This window comes from Homarus americanus, unplaced genomic scaffold (assembly GCF_018991925.1).
Source record: "Homarus americanus isolate GMGI-L3 unplaced genomic scaffold, GMGI_Hamer_2.0 scaffold45698, whole genome shotgun sequence".
NCBI lineage: Eukaryota > Metazoa > Arthropoda > Malacostraca > Decapoda > Nephropidae > Homarus > Homarus americanus.
The window spans coordinates 16,739,501-16,753,516 of NW_024735554.1; the positions used below are offsets into that span (position 1 = coordinate 16,739,501).

The following is a 14,016-nucleotide window of genomic DNA, read 5'->3' on the forward strand; positions in this document are numbered from 1 at the left end:
TGAGGCCTTGCAAATACTGATGTCAGTACTCTCCAGATTAACACAACCACTTTAATATAACTCGCCAACTCGCATGCTTTTATACTGTAATTATCTTTAATAATAAAGACATCCTAAAAATTTTAGAGAGCCGGGGAGGAGGGTAATGTGTAATGTCTGTTTTGTTTCACTGATTCTTTCTCATTACTAAATGGACCAATTCCAACAGAATATTTCTTGTTTGTAAAATAATATTTCATTATACTTCTAGTCATGATGTGTATTGTAAGCCGGCTATGATATAGGGAACAGCAACAAGAGGAGCTGCATTTCTATGGTCTTCGTTCCTAGAATATATCTTACACACAAACTACAGTACCTTTACACAATAAAACAGTGTTCACAATAATTGATACTTTAATTATATTCCATAAGATAATGATAATAAAAAATTACACAACTATAATTCAGTATTTGTTATTCTAATTGTTTGTGTGCAAGAGCCAGCAACACACTGCAGTATAGCATGTGCACACACTTACACTACAAAGGATTTACCATTATTCCTTCTTCTTATTCATTCCACTTTCTAAGAATTGTAATGTTAATTTACACTTAATCTGGGTTTCTGTCAGCACTAATTTTCAGTTGTATATTCGATCTCAAGATTGTGGAAACAAGAAGTCGTGCCAACGAATGTAACATCATCGTCTTGTGATACATTGATATTGCTGTTTCTAACTGCAATGGAAGCTGCTTCAATGTTTAATACGAAGTTATAAATCACGCCAGGTACTAATTTAATGGGTCTCTTAAAGTGACAAGCTGTACCTCTCCATGTACCCTTACCAATTTCACCATTTGAATCATTCACAGTCACAATGCCTTCTTTAAGGCTTGATATAAATGCAGATGAAATCTTCACCACCAATACTGCCTTGGTTGTCTTGAAATTTTGAAGCAAGTGATGATTAATTGTGGTATAATATATAAAATTGATGCTAGTGCCGTTGTTCATCTGGTAAATTGACAAAACAACAGATTTTATTCGGGATGGATACCGCTTCTTCGCTGCAACAGAAGACACAAATTTGGGCAGAGTACAGTACATACCTTCGATCCCTTGCAAAATAATAACACCCTCTTCTTCAGTGACAATGCCCGAGGGTATCACATATTGAATAAATTCTTTAGCTGTCATTGTAAGGAACCTTACCAGAGGAGGATCTTCCACTATGGACGAAGTTTTGGTATATGCATTTCTTGTTTGTACTGGTGCTTCTCAACTGCTTCTTCCTCTTTCTCATTTTCGTCCTCCTTTGCAGAGATGCTCTTGGGTGATTCTTTCTCAACTACAGGTGAGTAAGTCACTGGTCCCACAGCATATTCAGCTTTCACCTGACTTAAGCCCCTGTAATGTTTAAGAGTGATAATAATTAGAAATGTGAATGTCCATCAATGAAAATTCTGTACTGTACTATGTTAGTGAAAATGTATAAAAAAATAAAATAAAATTTCAGGGTCATATTAAAATACCTGTATAGACGTTTTAACCTGTCGGTAAGACATACCATATGAGTTTCAGCTGTAATATATAATTTGAGAATACAGCTGGGGGGGCCGAGGAGCGTAAATTTTTAAGGTCATTATTACTAATCCGTGTATAAGACAGAGTCCTACAGTGATGGAAAAAAAAAAACTTGACATTTCTGGGCTGACTTTACACATTATTTCTTAACTAAATACTTATAGTTTACCAAGACAATAGGGCAGAGAAGACATTTGCCTCTGAAGATACTGCAAGTCTTGGGTGGCTGAGAAGCTGCTTTAGTGATGATGATCGAAGATACGTGATGTTCTTGGATTTTAAAACTTGGTCAGCGGCTGTTATTAGCATAAAACAAAAATAATTTTGTCAACAATATTATCTAGGCTTGGCCCTTAATGGTGGTTGTTAGCACCTTAAAAACAAAGAATTTCATGTCAATAATATTTACTAGGCCCTTAATGGTGGTTGTTAGCACCTAAACAAAAGATTTTCATGTCAATAATATTTTCTAGGCCCTTAATGGAAATCTAAGCCAAATTTACTCAGATTACACAAGATCCCCCAAAATTAAGTACAGTATTGTGAATTAAGTTCATAAAACTGTACAGGTCAGTACTGTCCTTCTAATTCTGCAAATTGTGCTTTATATTTTGGATACAATGTTGCACTAGTTGTGGACATAATGTAAATGTGTTTTATGTCATAGCAATACAATCTTGTGTCTGTTATAGTATATTATACCAATCGAAACTATAACACACAAGTCCTGAAACAACCGAGGACTGTGGGATGTGGTCTCATAATATCTGTTGACAAGACGAGGGTCCTCAATCCTCGTCCTGCTCACTCTCTGCCTCTTGGATTCTTAACATTACCCATGCCTTGAACTATGTTCCTATAAATATCTTAGAATTTGTGAATGATGCAAACTTTGTCGCAACCTTCGTGGCTAAACTAATGATTAAACTTCAAAACCCTTGTTGACAAGGGCTATGAAAATAACATCACCAAGCAGTATGTTTACTTTTATCTTCACTCATTCGTTCCAGAAGCGATCATCATGCTTCCATCTTGTGAGACTATTCCAACTAAAGAACTCAACATCCTTGAGGAGTAAAATGAAGCCATGTGACTTCATTCTCTAGGATACCCAAAATCAATCAGAATTGTAAACATGAGGAAAGAGTCGGACTGCCTCCTTATCCGGAGGATAGTTTCACTTACTACCATGTTCGTGTCAAAGTTTTGAAGAACAATGGTCTCCAAACTACAGCTCAAACTGAGAGTTGATGTTCTATATAAGTAATCTCGACTATTTCGTTAACCTTCCACAAAAGACTCTCTTTGGGGCGTGGCTTCATAAAAGAGTTGCAGATCTCTTGAAACTGAATGTCCCAATCACCCCAGACGAACCCATTAATGCCATTCCTCCTTGGCTGGATATATCAGTTCCTATTAATTACACTCCTGTTGGTGGTAAGTAAATGTTAAACACTGATGCGATTAGATGTGTCACACTAGAAACTATTAACAGACACATAGAGAGTATTAAATCAAGGGAATGTTATGCTTTTACTGATGGTTCTGTACAGACAAACACAGGTAGAACAGGCTGTGCAATTGTAATATATGAAGAAAAAGAGATGATAGTGTCAAACAAGCAACGGCTGAACAACTGGGCCAGCACAACACAAACTGAGCTAACTGGAATCTACTTAGCCACAGCCTACCTTAAAGAAAATGGAGGTGGGGTGATATTCTGTGACTCTCAAAGTGCTTTGAAATCAATGAACAGCCCGTCAGGTTCTATGTCTAAAAGAAATGTGATAACTGCCAATGAGAACAACTCTCGTATCGAATTTGTGTGGATTCCGTCCCATGTTGGAATTAGGTATCATACCGTGCTGATAGACTGGCCAATGAGGAATGTAAGAAGGAAAATGTTGACCGTGACCTTGGCCTGTCCAATACCGTACTTAAAAACAATCAAGTCAGAATTATGAACTCTGATCTACAAGAACTGAGAAATGCAGAGAGACCTGGCAGTTGTAGCATTAGTATATATGACAAATTTTGTGACGAGAGGTACCGGTATGGCCAGCACAAGGACAGAACCAGACAATGTGATGTAGTCGTGGCCAGAATTAGGCTAGGATACAGACACATCTGGCAAGTTAGTAACGCTGTACCCATACCGGAACTTTCAGTAAATAAACTTTGTGATAAACCTTTAAAGCATACACTTGGACACTATATTATTGAATGTGACACTGTCAAAGACTTCAGGCCACCTGGCTTATTGTATCATGAACTTTGTAATTACTATATTGAATCGGGGGTGCTTGGGGACATTCTTGCTGTTTATCCCAAATTTGCTAGCCCACACTGATTAGTCTTCAAATAGAATATGACGTCCAATGTATACGAACCACTGTCTTGCATGGCAGCAAACAGTGACATCACCTAAATGACTCTGACCTATATATACTGCTAATAAATATGATGCATTTCTTTGTGTACGAACCTCTGTCCTGCATGGCAGTGAACAAATGACATTACCCAAATGAATCTGACTTATATATACTGTCAATGAACTTGATGTGTTTCTTTGTGTACGAACCTCTGTCCTGCGTGGCAGTGAGAAGTGATACCACCCTCAGTGTCAAGACCTGACTGGATTACTCGGAATAGGCAAACTGTACTCCAAGCTTTGTCAATAAATTTGTTAAACTAGAAAACCCTTCTTTGTTATGACTCATAATATTGCATTCTTTATACAATTCCAAAACAAGATCATTTGCACACAGTCAGTCTCTGTGCAACAGTTTTTCCTCATACTGTATCAACCGTTGACTCATACAATATGAATATTAATTACAATACAACTGGACAGACAGTTAGCAAGATAGTGAACATTTACAGGAATTAACTGTCATTAAAAACTATGTAATAGTCATATTTGTGTAGTGATGCAGCTTCATCTTACAACATGAGAATCCCTAACAGCTCACCTCCTCACATCGTTGGAGTAACTTATGATCATCGAAGAAGAGAGCGGTGTCATAAACAAATGGAAAGTTCTCCTCGGTAATTTCTTCAGCCAGATTCTGGAACAGAAAGAAATATTATCAGTAAATTGAGAGATGATTGTAGTGATATTTATCATCATCCAGTAGTGTCACTTAGTAAAGACCTAAATATGATGACCAGGTGCTGTACTGTATATCACAGTATCTGTGGAAGAACTTTCGAAATGTCTGTATTTTCTTCATTGGCCTTTCACCATCCACCATAAATTTCAAATATGAATAGGTGTACTGTACGGGTAAAGGTGAATCGTGTACTGTGCGGGTAAAAATGAATCGTGTACTGTAGCGTGGTAAAGGCAATTATGTGTACTGCCCGGGTAAAGGTGAATCGTGTACTGTCACGGGTAAGGTGAATCGTGTACTGTCCGGTAAAGGTGAATCGTGCTACTGTGCGGGTAAAGGTGAATCGTGTACTGTACGGGTAAAGGCGATTCGTGTATAGTCTCTCCTCAACTTACGATGGGGTTCCGTCCCGACGACCAGGTAATAAGTCGAAAAACAAAAATAATACATAGAAATTCTAAAATGGGTGTCTCTTTTTCTTCTCGGCACCACGAAAACTCTCACTTTTATGCTTGCCAGCCATTTTAAAGGGAATTACAAAAAAAAAATTGTCAGTACCGTACACAGTAGCGATCACATATGTCGGGACTAGAAAATACATGTATGGCTGACGTTGATAAATTACTGTACTGTAATTTCAACTAATAAGATTCATGCTGCAATATTCTTTAACCAATACACTGTACAGGTACAGTATCTGGTAGTCCCAGCCATCCTCTTGCTTCTTCTCTTACCTCTGAACAAATCTGACAGATTTCATCAAGTTGATATTTGTGTGCCAGATGGTACACTTGATGGGTGAACTCAACCCCAGTAAAGTTGATGTTATTGCTGTAGATATAGTCAAGCAGGCATCTGAAGGCTTCAGGCTGGTCATCATTTAGAAACAACACGTCTTTCTCTGCCAGGGGCCCATAAAGCATCGCCTCAAACACAGGTGAACTCATCGCCAGTATCAGTCGATGAGCCTGCAAAAAGTTATTTCACCGACTTAATTTTGTAATTCCATAATATATACCCTTATATCTCGGCCTACAAGACGGAATTTGAACAAAAAGAAAATCAGCCCAAAGTTAGGGGGTCGTCTTAAGCACCAGAGATAAAATTCTTACCTCTTAAATTTTGCGGTTTAGCGTGTCAAGAGTGGTGATGGAAACATGGTAAACCACTCACAAGGTCCTACCACTAATTATTTTATACTGAAACTTACATTTGGGAGCTGGATTAAAATGAAGATTACGGTATATTAAAATAATAAAAATGTATTATAAACCAGTCTAACATACCGTAAAAGAACAATATACCCCGGTAATAAACACAGCTGCTATCATCACCCCCATTTGCCAGTAACGAGAAGAAAGCGACCTTGACAGTGACCGCCTGTAGCTATTTTTTAGCCGTCCTTGTGTTCGGAGGTGGTCAGTAATGCATATCTGTATATTTACTGATCATAATACTTATCTCCTATAAATAATTAATTTAAAATTAATTTTTTTAAAGAATATTCAGTAAATGACTGAGGTTAATTCTTGAAACTACCGACAGTGAGGATGAGAATGATTAACAGGAATCCACGTCATGGATTCGGAGTTTGGTCCTAATGATCATAAATGTCTGGTCAACTTCACCTACCAGGTATAATGGTAGCCTCCCTTTTTCGCGAAACAAGTATATAATTAAAGAAAATACTTGCAGTGTGTTTAATGTATTACAATATATTATAGCTAAATAAATAAACAAATAAATCGGCAAATCTATTTCAAGTAAATGGAAATATTTTACTCACACCAACATTAGTTCCAGTTAAATAACTGACGCTTAAGTGAGTCACTAGTGTACAACAGCGGGTAAAATTTGATGCCAATACTTGAAGTGAATTGGCATTATTTTAAATAACCAACCATAAATAAATGGAAAAAAGATCAAAGTTGAAACATTATATTGTATGTATGTTGTGTTGTCAAAGGAAGAGAAACAATTGAAACTCAGCAATTGTGTGTAAATGAGGCAGTAAGATAAATCAGCAACCTAAGACTTGGTCACAATTTTCGTGATGCCATATGGAAGTAGGGTCTACCATTAGACAATACTGTACATTATGCTTCCAATATCTTCCCAGGCAGTAGAATCTCCCTGTTTGGTAGCTGCCTAAAACTTTTAGTAATATTACTTTGATACAACATGATAAATTTGACAAACAATGAAAATAAACAAACAAAAGTTATTTACCAAGACCTTCTCTCTCAGAACAGAGGGGAGATAAGACGGCTATTTATAGCCCATCTTTGTGTAGGAAGTCGACCACACTAGAAATAATTCATTTAAAATTTATATTTTTTACATAGAATATTCAGTACATGACTGCAATTATAAAATATTGTGAATATATATATATATATATATATATATATATATATATATATATATATTTGTGTAATAAATGTATGTAGTAAGTATGTACAGTAATCTTTTTCACTCAAATCCTAATGAAACACTATTGAATTAGAATACTGTAGCTCGCTGAAGCAAGCTTATAAATTAAAGAAAATACTTCCAGTGTGTTTAATATATTACAGTATGATATAAATAAACAAATAAATCGGTAAATCCATTTTAAGCAAATGAAACAATTGTATTCGACACCGACATTAGTTCAAGTTAAATAACAAACTTTTAAGTGAGTCACTAGTGTTTACACTACACCAACCGGTAAAATTTGATGCCATTACTTGAAGTGAATTGGCTTTATTTTAAAAAACCAAGGATGTGTAAACAGCACTGGTCAATGGGATGGTTGGTAAAGGACTACTGGGTCAGTAAGCTCCCAATGGTAAGTGTCACATTTGGGGTACCGGTCTTATACAGCGAATAGGGCTCAAAAGCTACTTTTTAAATGGAAATTTTGGGGGCCGTCTTTTACACCCCGTCGCCTTGTAGGCCGAGATATACGGTAGACATATTCACACAGTAACATCATTACTGTTATTGCTTTACTTATAGATACAGTATAGGGTTTTGCTTTTAGAAAATTATTCTTATATAAATGTTACAAGAGACAAATGAGAAAACAGTTCTGCCACAACAAATACTACTACATAAGCGTTTTTGCTATCGTCAGTTCCCTTTTTTATGTTGAAATTAGTTCACTTCAGATGAATTGACAGCAGTCTTGTTTAACCCGGTTTCTCACTCTTATACTTCTATGTGGAGTAACCAGGAGTTGTTATGAGTAAATAATTCTGTGCATATAAGCTAAATAAAGTCTTAATATAACTACATTACAACACGTGTTTAATTATGGGATACAGGTTGTACCTCTCTAGTCCGGCAACCTCGGGACCTGACCGGTGCCGGACCATGGAAATTCACTCTTTTCCTGGATAGATAGTGGCTTATGCTTGGAAGCACTAGCACCACTTTCTCTGCATCATGGTCTCTTTGAAGACATATTGAAGGGTTAAATGTCATATAGTAGCTTCTCAAATTTCGCGAGTTTTTAATTCTTAACGTATTTTATTGGAACACAAAAAAATAAATAAATACAAATTTTGACGGCGGAAACTTGAATTTCGACGGGTTTGAACGGCCCGCCAACGTGCAGACGACGTGCATAATCGTGTAAACAGCGTCATTTCTCTTATGTACAAAAGATTCATTATTATTTATTACTGAATGTCTTTTTATTGAATTAATGTTTGTGTGCAAAATGAGCATTACAATTCATTAATAATACGTAGAATATTAAAACACACGAGGAAATGACACAGCATTGTTTTCGTCGATTACAAAACCAGTGACTGACTGGTTCTACATATAAAACTGAAGAAAATAAGACCTTGGTTGTAGCTGTAGTAAAATTAATATGGTTGTTTTAAGTGATGTTATTTAATGTTAATAAATGGAACAATAGAAGTAGCTAACGATAATGGTAAAGAAAAAAAGAGAGATCGTGTATGTAAGTGCGCATGCGCACACGTGAAAACATATCGTCATTACTTTACATAAGAATATGAAAGCAACACTTATTTACTGTTCATATATATTTTAATTAATGTTTTTGAATTTGTTTTTATTGAATTAATGTACGTGTGTGCAAAATTAACAATACAATTTATTAATAATACGTGGAATATTAGAGGAGACGAGACGGCTGCCGGCATTGTTTATGTTAAAGCTTACGAAACCAGTGACTGATTGGTTCTACATATAAAACTGAAGAAAATAAGACCCTGATTTTAGCTGTAGTAAAATTAATGTAAAAAAATAATATGGTTGTTTGAAGTACCTGTAATGTTATTTAATGTTAATAAATGGAACAATATAAGTAGCTAACCATTAATGGTAAAAAAAACTGAGACTGCACGTATGTAAGTGCGCCCATGTGAAAACATATCGTCATTACTCTACATAAGAATATGAAAGCAACACTTATTTACTGTTCATATATATTGAAGGGTTAAATGTTGTACTCTGTATAGACAAACAGAGAGAGAGAGAGAGAGCCGAACTGCCGGATGTAAACAAACCTTAATTTCCCGCGGCTGTTTTTTTTTTAAGGGGATTAGCCCACCCGGGCATAGGTCACTGACCCACATTGGGGCCTGAGGGGCAAAAATTTAATACTCCTGTACACTGCCCTGCATAGTTTTTGAGGTTCATGTATTATTAAGCTTTTCTGGGTGTATTTTGCATGCTGATCTCAAAAATGTTATCCATTTTGCTCAATCAGGTCAGAATTTTGTGCTATAGCATTTTAAGCGGAGATTCAGGTAAAATATTGGCATTTTTCGCTCAAAATGGGGTCCTCATATTCGTTCATTAAAAAAATCATCCGAGACATTGGCAAGCCTCACAGAAAAGATTTCGGTCAGTTTTAATGCCCTTACGATGCATTTAAATACACCCATGTGCTCGCCGGCCATTTAAATGTCCGCCGTGACGCAAAGGAAAAGAGTATCTGTCCGTGTTTTTTTACATATATTTTTTCACAATTAAAGTTTTTTCATCTGGTGGTACATGGCATGTACTAGCAACCACCCCGATGTGCCTCTAAAGTCTAGACCCTCAGTCAGTGTCTCTCGAGACTTCAAGAAAGTGGGAGTGTGTGCGTCTCTCTCTCTCTCTCCACAATTGGAAGATCTGTGGAGACTTGAAGGTAATTTAATACACCAAAAAACAGTTGCTTTCAAAAATTGATATTTTGTTGACAGTTTTTCTAATAGGTAATTATGTCTGCCGACATACTGTCATATTATGAAGTGTTAATATTTTTTAATAATAAAACTATTCAGCTAAACATATTTTTAATCTGTTTTTTCCACAGGTTGTGTCCATGGTGCTGGGCCTACAAGGTGGTTACACCAAGTTTCCATGTTTCCTCTGTCTGTGGGATAGTCAAGCAGACAAGCAGCACTACATGCAACGTGACTGGCCTGCAAGAAGTGGACTTACTCCAGGTTCTCACAATGTTGTTGCCCATGCTCTGGTGAATCCGCAGAACATTCTTCTTCCGCCACTGCACATCAAGCTCGGTCTGTTCAAAAACTTTGTAAAGGCACTGGACAAAAAAAGCCAGGCTTTCAATTTTCTGAAAGAAAAATTTCCAAAAGTCAGTGAGGCAAAGCTGAATGCAGGAATTTTTGATGGCCCTCAGATCAGAGAGCTTTTCAAAGATCCCAAGTTTGATTGCAGCATGGATGTAAATGAGAAGAAAGCCTGGCATGCCTTTAAGTCTATTGTCTCCAATTTTCTTGGCAACTTCAGAAGTCCAGAGTATGAACGAGTTGTTGAGGACCTACTTCTGAGCTACAAAGTTCTTGGTGCACGCATGTCCATCAAGATGCACTTCCTCAGCTCCCACTTGGACTACTTTCCAGAGAACTGTGGTGATGTGAGTGAGGAACAAGGAGAACGCTTCCATCAAGATATCCGTGTAATGGAGGAGCGGTACCAGGGTCGCTGGGATATCAACATGCTCGCCGACTACTGTTGGTGTCTGAAACGGGACGCCCCAGACACCAACCACCAAAGAAATTCTCTGCGACAGCCATTTATGCATGTCTAACTGTAAAGGCATCTATGTAGTTGACATATTTTGGTCCTATGTGTTGTGGTTACATTTCTTATGATATATTTTGCATAAAAATTTTGACATCATATTTAAGAATTTCGATTTTTTCCTAATTCCCATAGCATAAAAATTTGACCTGATTGGGCAAAATGAATGGCATTTTTGGAATCAGCACGCAAAATACATAAAGAATCAGCTAAGAAACCCCGCACCTCATGAATTTTTTTTCAAATGCAGCCCAGTGTAATAATTCAGATAAGTAAAAAAAAAAAGCTGCCTATCTACCTATTGGACAAACTAAAATCGTTCCGGACCACGGGAGTTTCCGGACCACAGAATGCCAGACTACAGAGGTACAACTTGTATTAGCATACCACTCGCTACACCGGCATTATCACTACCAAAACTGCATTAAAACAAGCTAACCAAACTTTCTTTCCATGGAATATTATACCAGAATGGTGTACACTGTAAAGTATTATACATGGTTAAATACAATAATCTTCACTCATTACAGGGTACAACTGATCACCTGAATCTCTGTCTTGTGGCCAGGAAAGGAAATGGTGAGGTCAGATAGTTTTGTAGACATCCTGAGGAAAGCAAGGCGCTCATTTATGGTGGCTTGATGACACTGCCAGTACTTGTTTCCTGAACTTGTCATTATAAACCTGAAAAAAAAAACAATGTTATGGAATGAATAATAATAAAATGAACAGAACCTTCAACACCTTGTCTGATCTTTCCCTAAACTTTTACTGTTAAAAACTGGAATTATAATGTACTGTATAGTATAAACTTCCCTCGGACCCATGACCTCCAGTGGTACTGTAGTGGCTCCTCTCCCCTACAACTCCCAACTGAGCTCCGGCCGCGCGCCTACCAGCCAATCAGCGTACAGCCAGCTACGCCGAGAGACTAGGTCTATGCAGAGGACGTAGGGGTACGATCGCCGACCTAGTCTCGACCTTCAACCTCCGGTTCAGGATCAGAGCATTTCACACCTTACGCTAAAGCCGCTGTGACTGGCCCTCTCGCTACGCTCACCCCAAATCCTGATCCTCGTAAATTGTATAAATACGGCCATGCCTGGCCAGGGAGACCATTCTACACTCGGCTACTGGACCAGCAACATCTCTCACAGCTCCTCACCACTCAGCTTCCTCAGAAACCTCCTCGCCCTACGGGACCTCTGAGCAAGTTTCTCCTCACCTAGTCACTCCTAAGCACTGCGCTGTACAACAATATATATACAGAAAGCGCATTGTGAGTTTCTATCCTACCTCATTCCTGAGTGTGAGATATCTACATGTACGTACGTTTGTGTGCCCATACAAAGAGAATTGACAACTGGCCACATACGGTACACTACAGTACAATACAGCATGGTTAATATCCAACCATTATCACCTGCTGTGTTTCATACAAGATTTTGCATTTTATTATAATTAATACTTTTAATATTTCTCCTTAATCACCAAACTCAACCCAGTTATGACTTTACATCCTATTCAACGTAAGTGTATTGTCACTATCAAACCATTATTTTTTTAAACATGTTCCAAGAGATTCAGTACAAAATTAATTTATTACTCCCATTTTGTCTAGAAAAAACAAAAAACTTGTATGCTGTAGTTTCTTTTTAAATTGATTGCTTCTAATTTACTCTTAATTAATAATTTAATTATCAGCTTACTAGCAATTGTTCGGTAGTAATAATGTCATGGTTGTATTTTGCCTTAACTCATTTGACGAGTTCCGGTCAACAACCTGATTTGTTATAACGGTTACAAGAGGACACCCCGATTTACCTATAAAAAAAACCATGTGATGTATTTTTTTTTATTGGGCACACCCCTACATCTTTTTCAAAGGTGAAGCACATATGCGTTTACAGCGCCCAACAGGGAAGCATGCTAAGTTCATGCTTGCCCTTATGTCTCATGAGTTAAGGGCGTAGAAGCCTTTAGAGTCAATGGTTTATGTCTAAGCAAGTTATTGTAAGTTCCAACAACTTGTCCCTGAATACGAATGCGCAACTTTCGACTTACAGCAGGTACATAGTACTTTGCTGCTAGGTGAACAGGGACCAAGGGAGGCTGGGAAGTATGTCCGAACAACTTCTGCTGGCCCGGGAATCGAACCCGTGATATCTTACTTGCGAGGCAAGAACTCTACCACCAGCTCCATCCCCCTGTGATGTATGGGAGTCACACTGGATAACATCCCTTCTCACATCCGACCTGGGGATCGAAACCCCCTCCCTCCCCCCCCCCGTATACGGTGATGAAAAACTTACGTACCAACATCGAAAACGAGTCATGTATATTGTCTCACCTCACGTCCGGTTTCCTATGTTATCTCCTGAATTCCCAACCTGGCAAAGGCCACAGGGACTCACTTTGTCACCAGAAACGGCGTTTGCTGTCAAGGAACAGTGTTCGTTTGTAATTGTTACCATTTTACTATGGCTATGTGCAAAATTCCGCATTGGTTGTAAATTTGTAATTAATCTGTTTTGATTTAATAATGTAAATGTAAGTCTATAAGGCATATGGCCACGACCGTGAGGGCTTTGTAATAGTAACAATCTTGATAAAATTTGCTTTAAATAATCTGTAGCAGAACTTGGCAACAACCATGCGTGCGCAACTATCTAGGAAGGCGGATGCCCGCCCTGCCTCACCATGAAGCATGCCTCACACAACGATCAGTTTCCAATACCTTCTAAAATTTTATTATGTAAACAATTCAAAGATAACAATAATGTACTTACTATTGAGCAACGCAACAATGTTAAAGGTATCTGCTGGGCCTACGTTTACGTCCCCTTACTGCACTGAACCACTGTTATCTGTTCACCTCAAGTGTCTGAGTGAATGACGCTGTTGGCGGCAGGGTTGCCAACTCGGATTCTCAAATGTCGCTAGGCTGGTACCTAAAAGTAGCTAAATGTCGCTAAATCTTCCATGGAAAGTCGCTAGTTATTATTCCCCCCCTTCAGTAATTTGATGCAAATAATATTTTCATAATGCCGACTATAATGGACGGAGTATAAATAAAATGCATTATGTAAAAATAAAAATATTATTTTTTTTAAAGTTTAATGTGCACACTTACCTATTATTCAATAGTAATTGCATCTCAGTCCTCTCTGTAGTCGTCGGCAGTGTGAACAACTGTAGAGCTGGAAGCATGTGAAGTGCTTGGTTCAGGTTCTCGTGCAGATATCTTGTAACTGTATGCCTCCACAGTCCCTATCTTTC

The 14,016-nt window shown here is 37.8% G+C and overlaps 1 protein-coding gene across 3 annotated transcripts; it reads right to left on the reverse strand.

Moving 5' to 3' along the window:
- Positions 1-311: 311 nt before the first annotated feature.
- On the reverse strand, positions 312-13,660 carry LOC121871544 (BTB/POZ domain-containing protein 6-like). Of its 3 annotated transcripts, XM_042373986.1 has the most exons (7): positions 13,527-13,643; positions 13,088-13,174; positions 11,283-11,421; positions 5,415-5,648; positions 4,539-4,635; positions 1,737-1,875; positions 312-1,390 (listed from the first exon to the last, which is right to left on the reverse strand). In XM_042373986.1, exons 3-7 carry the CDS (start codon positions 11,412-11,414, stop codon positions 1,213-1,215), a joined length of 780 nt encoding a protein of 259 aa, XP_042229920.1. In that variant the 5' UTR covers positions 11,415-11,421; positions 13,088-13,174; positions 13,527-13,643; the 3' UTR covers positions 312-1,212. The 3 variants fall into 3 exon arrangements, with proteins under 3 accessions (XP_042229920.1, XP_042229921.1, XP_042229922.1); XM_042373987.1 differs by lacking the exon at positions 13,088-13,174 and having other exon boundaries at positions 13,527-13,660; XM_042373988.1 differs by lacking the exons at positions 11,283-11,421; positions 13,088-13,174; positions 13,527-13,643 and adding an exon at positions 10,132-10,191.
- Between the last annotated feature and the right edge of the window lie 356 nt (positions 13,661-14,016).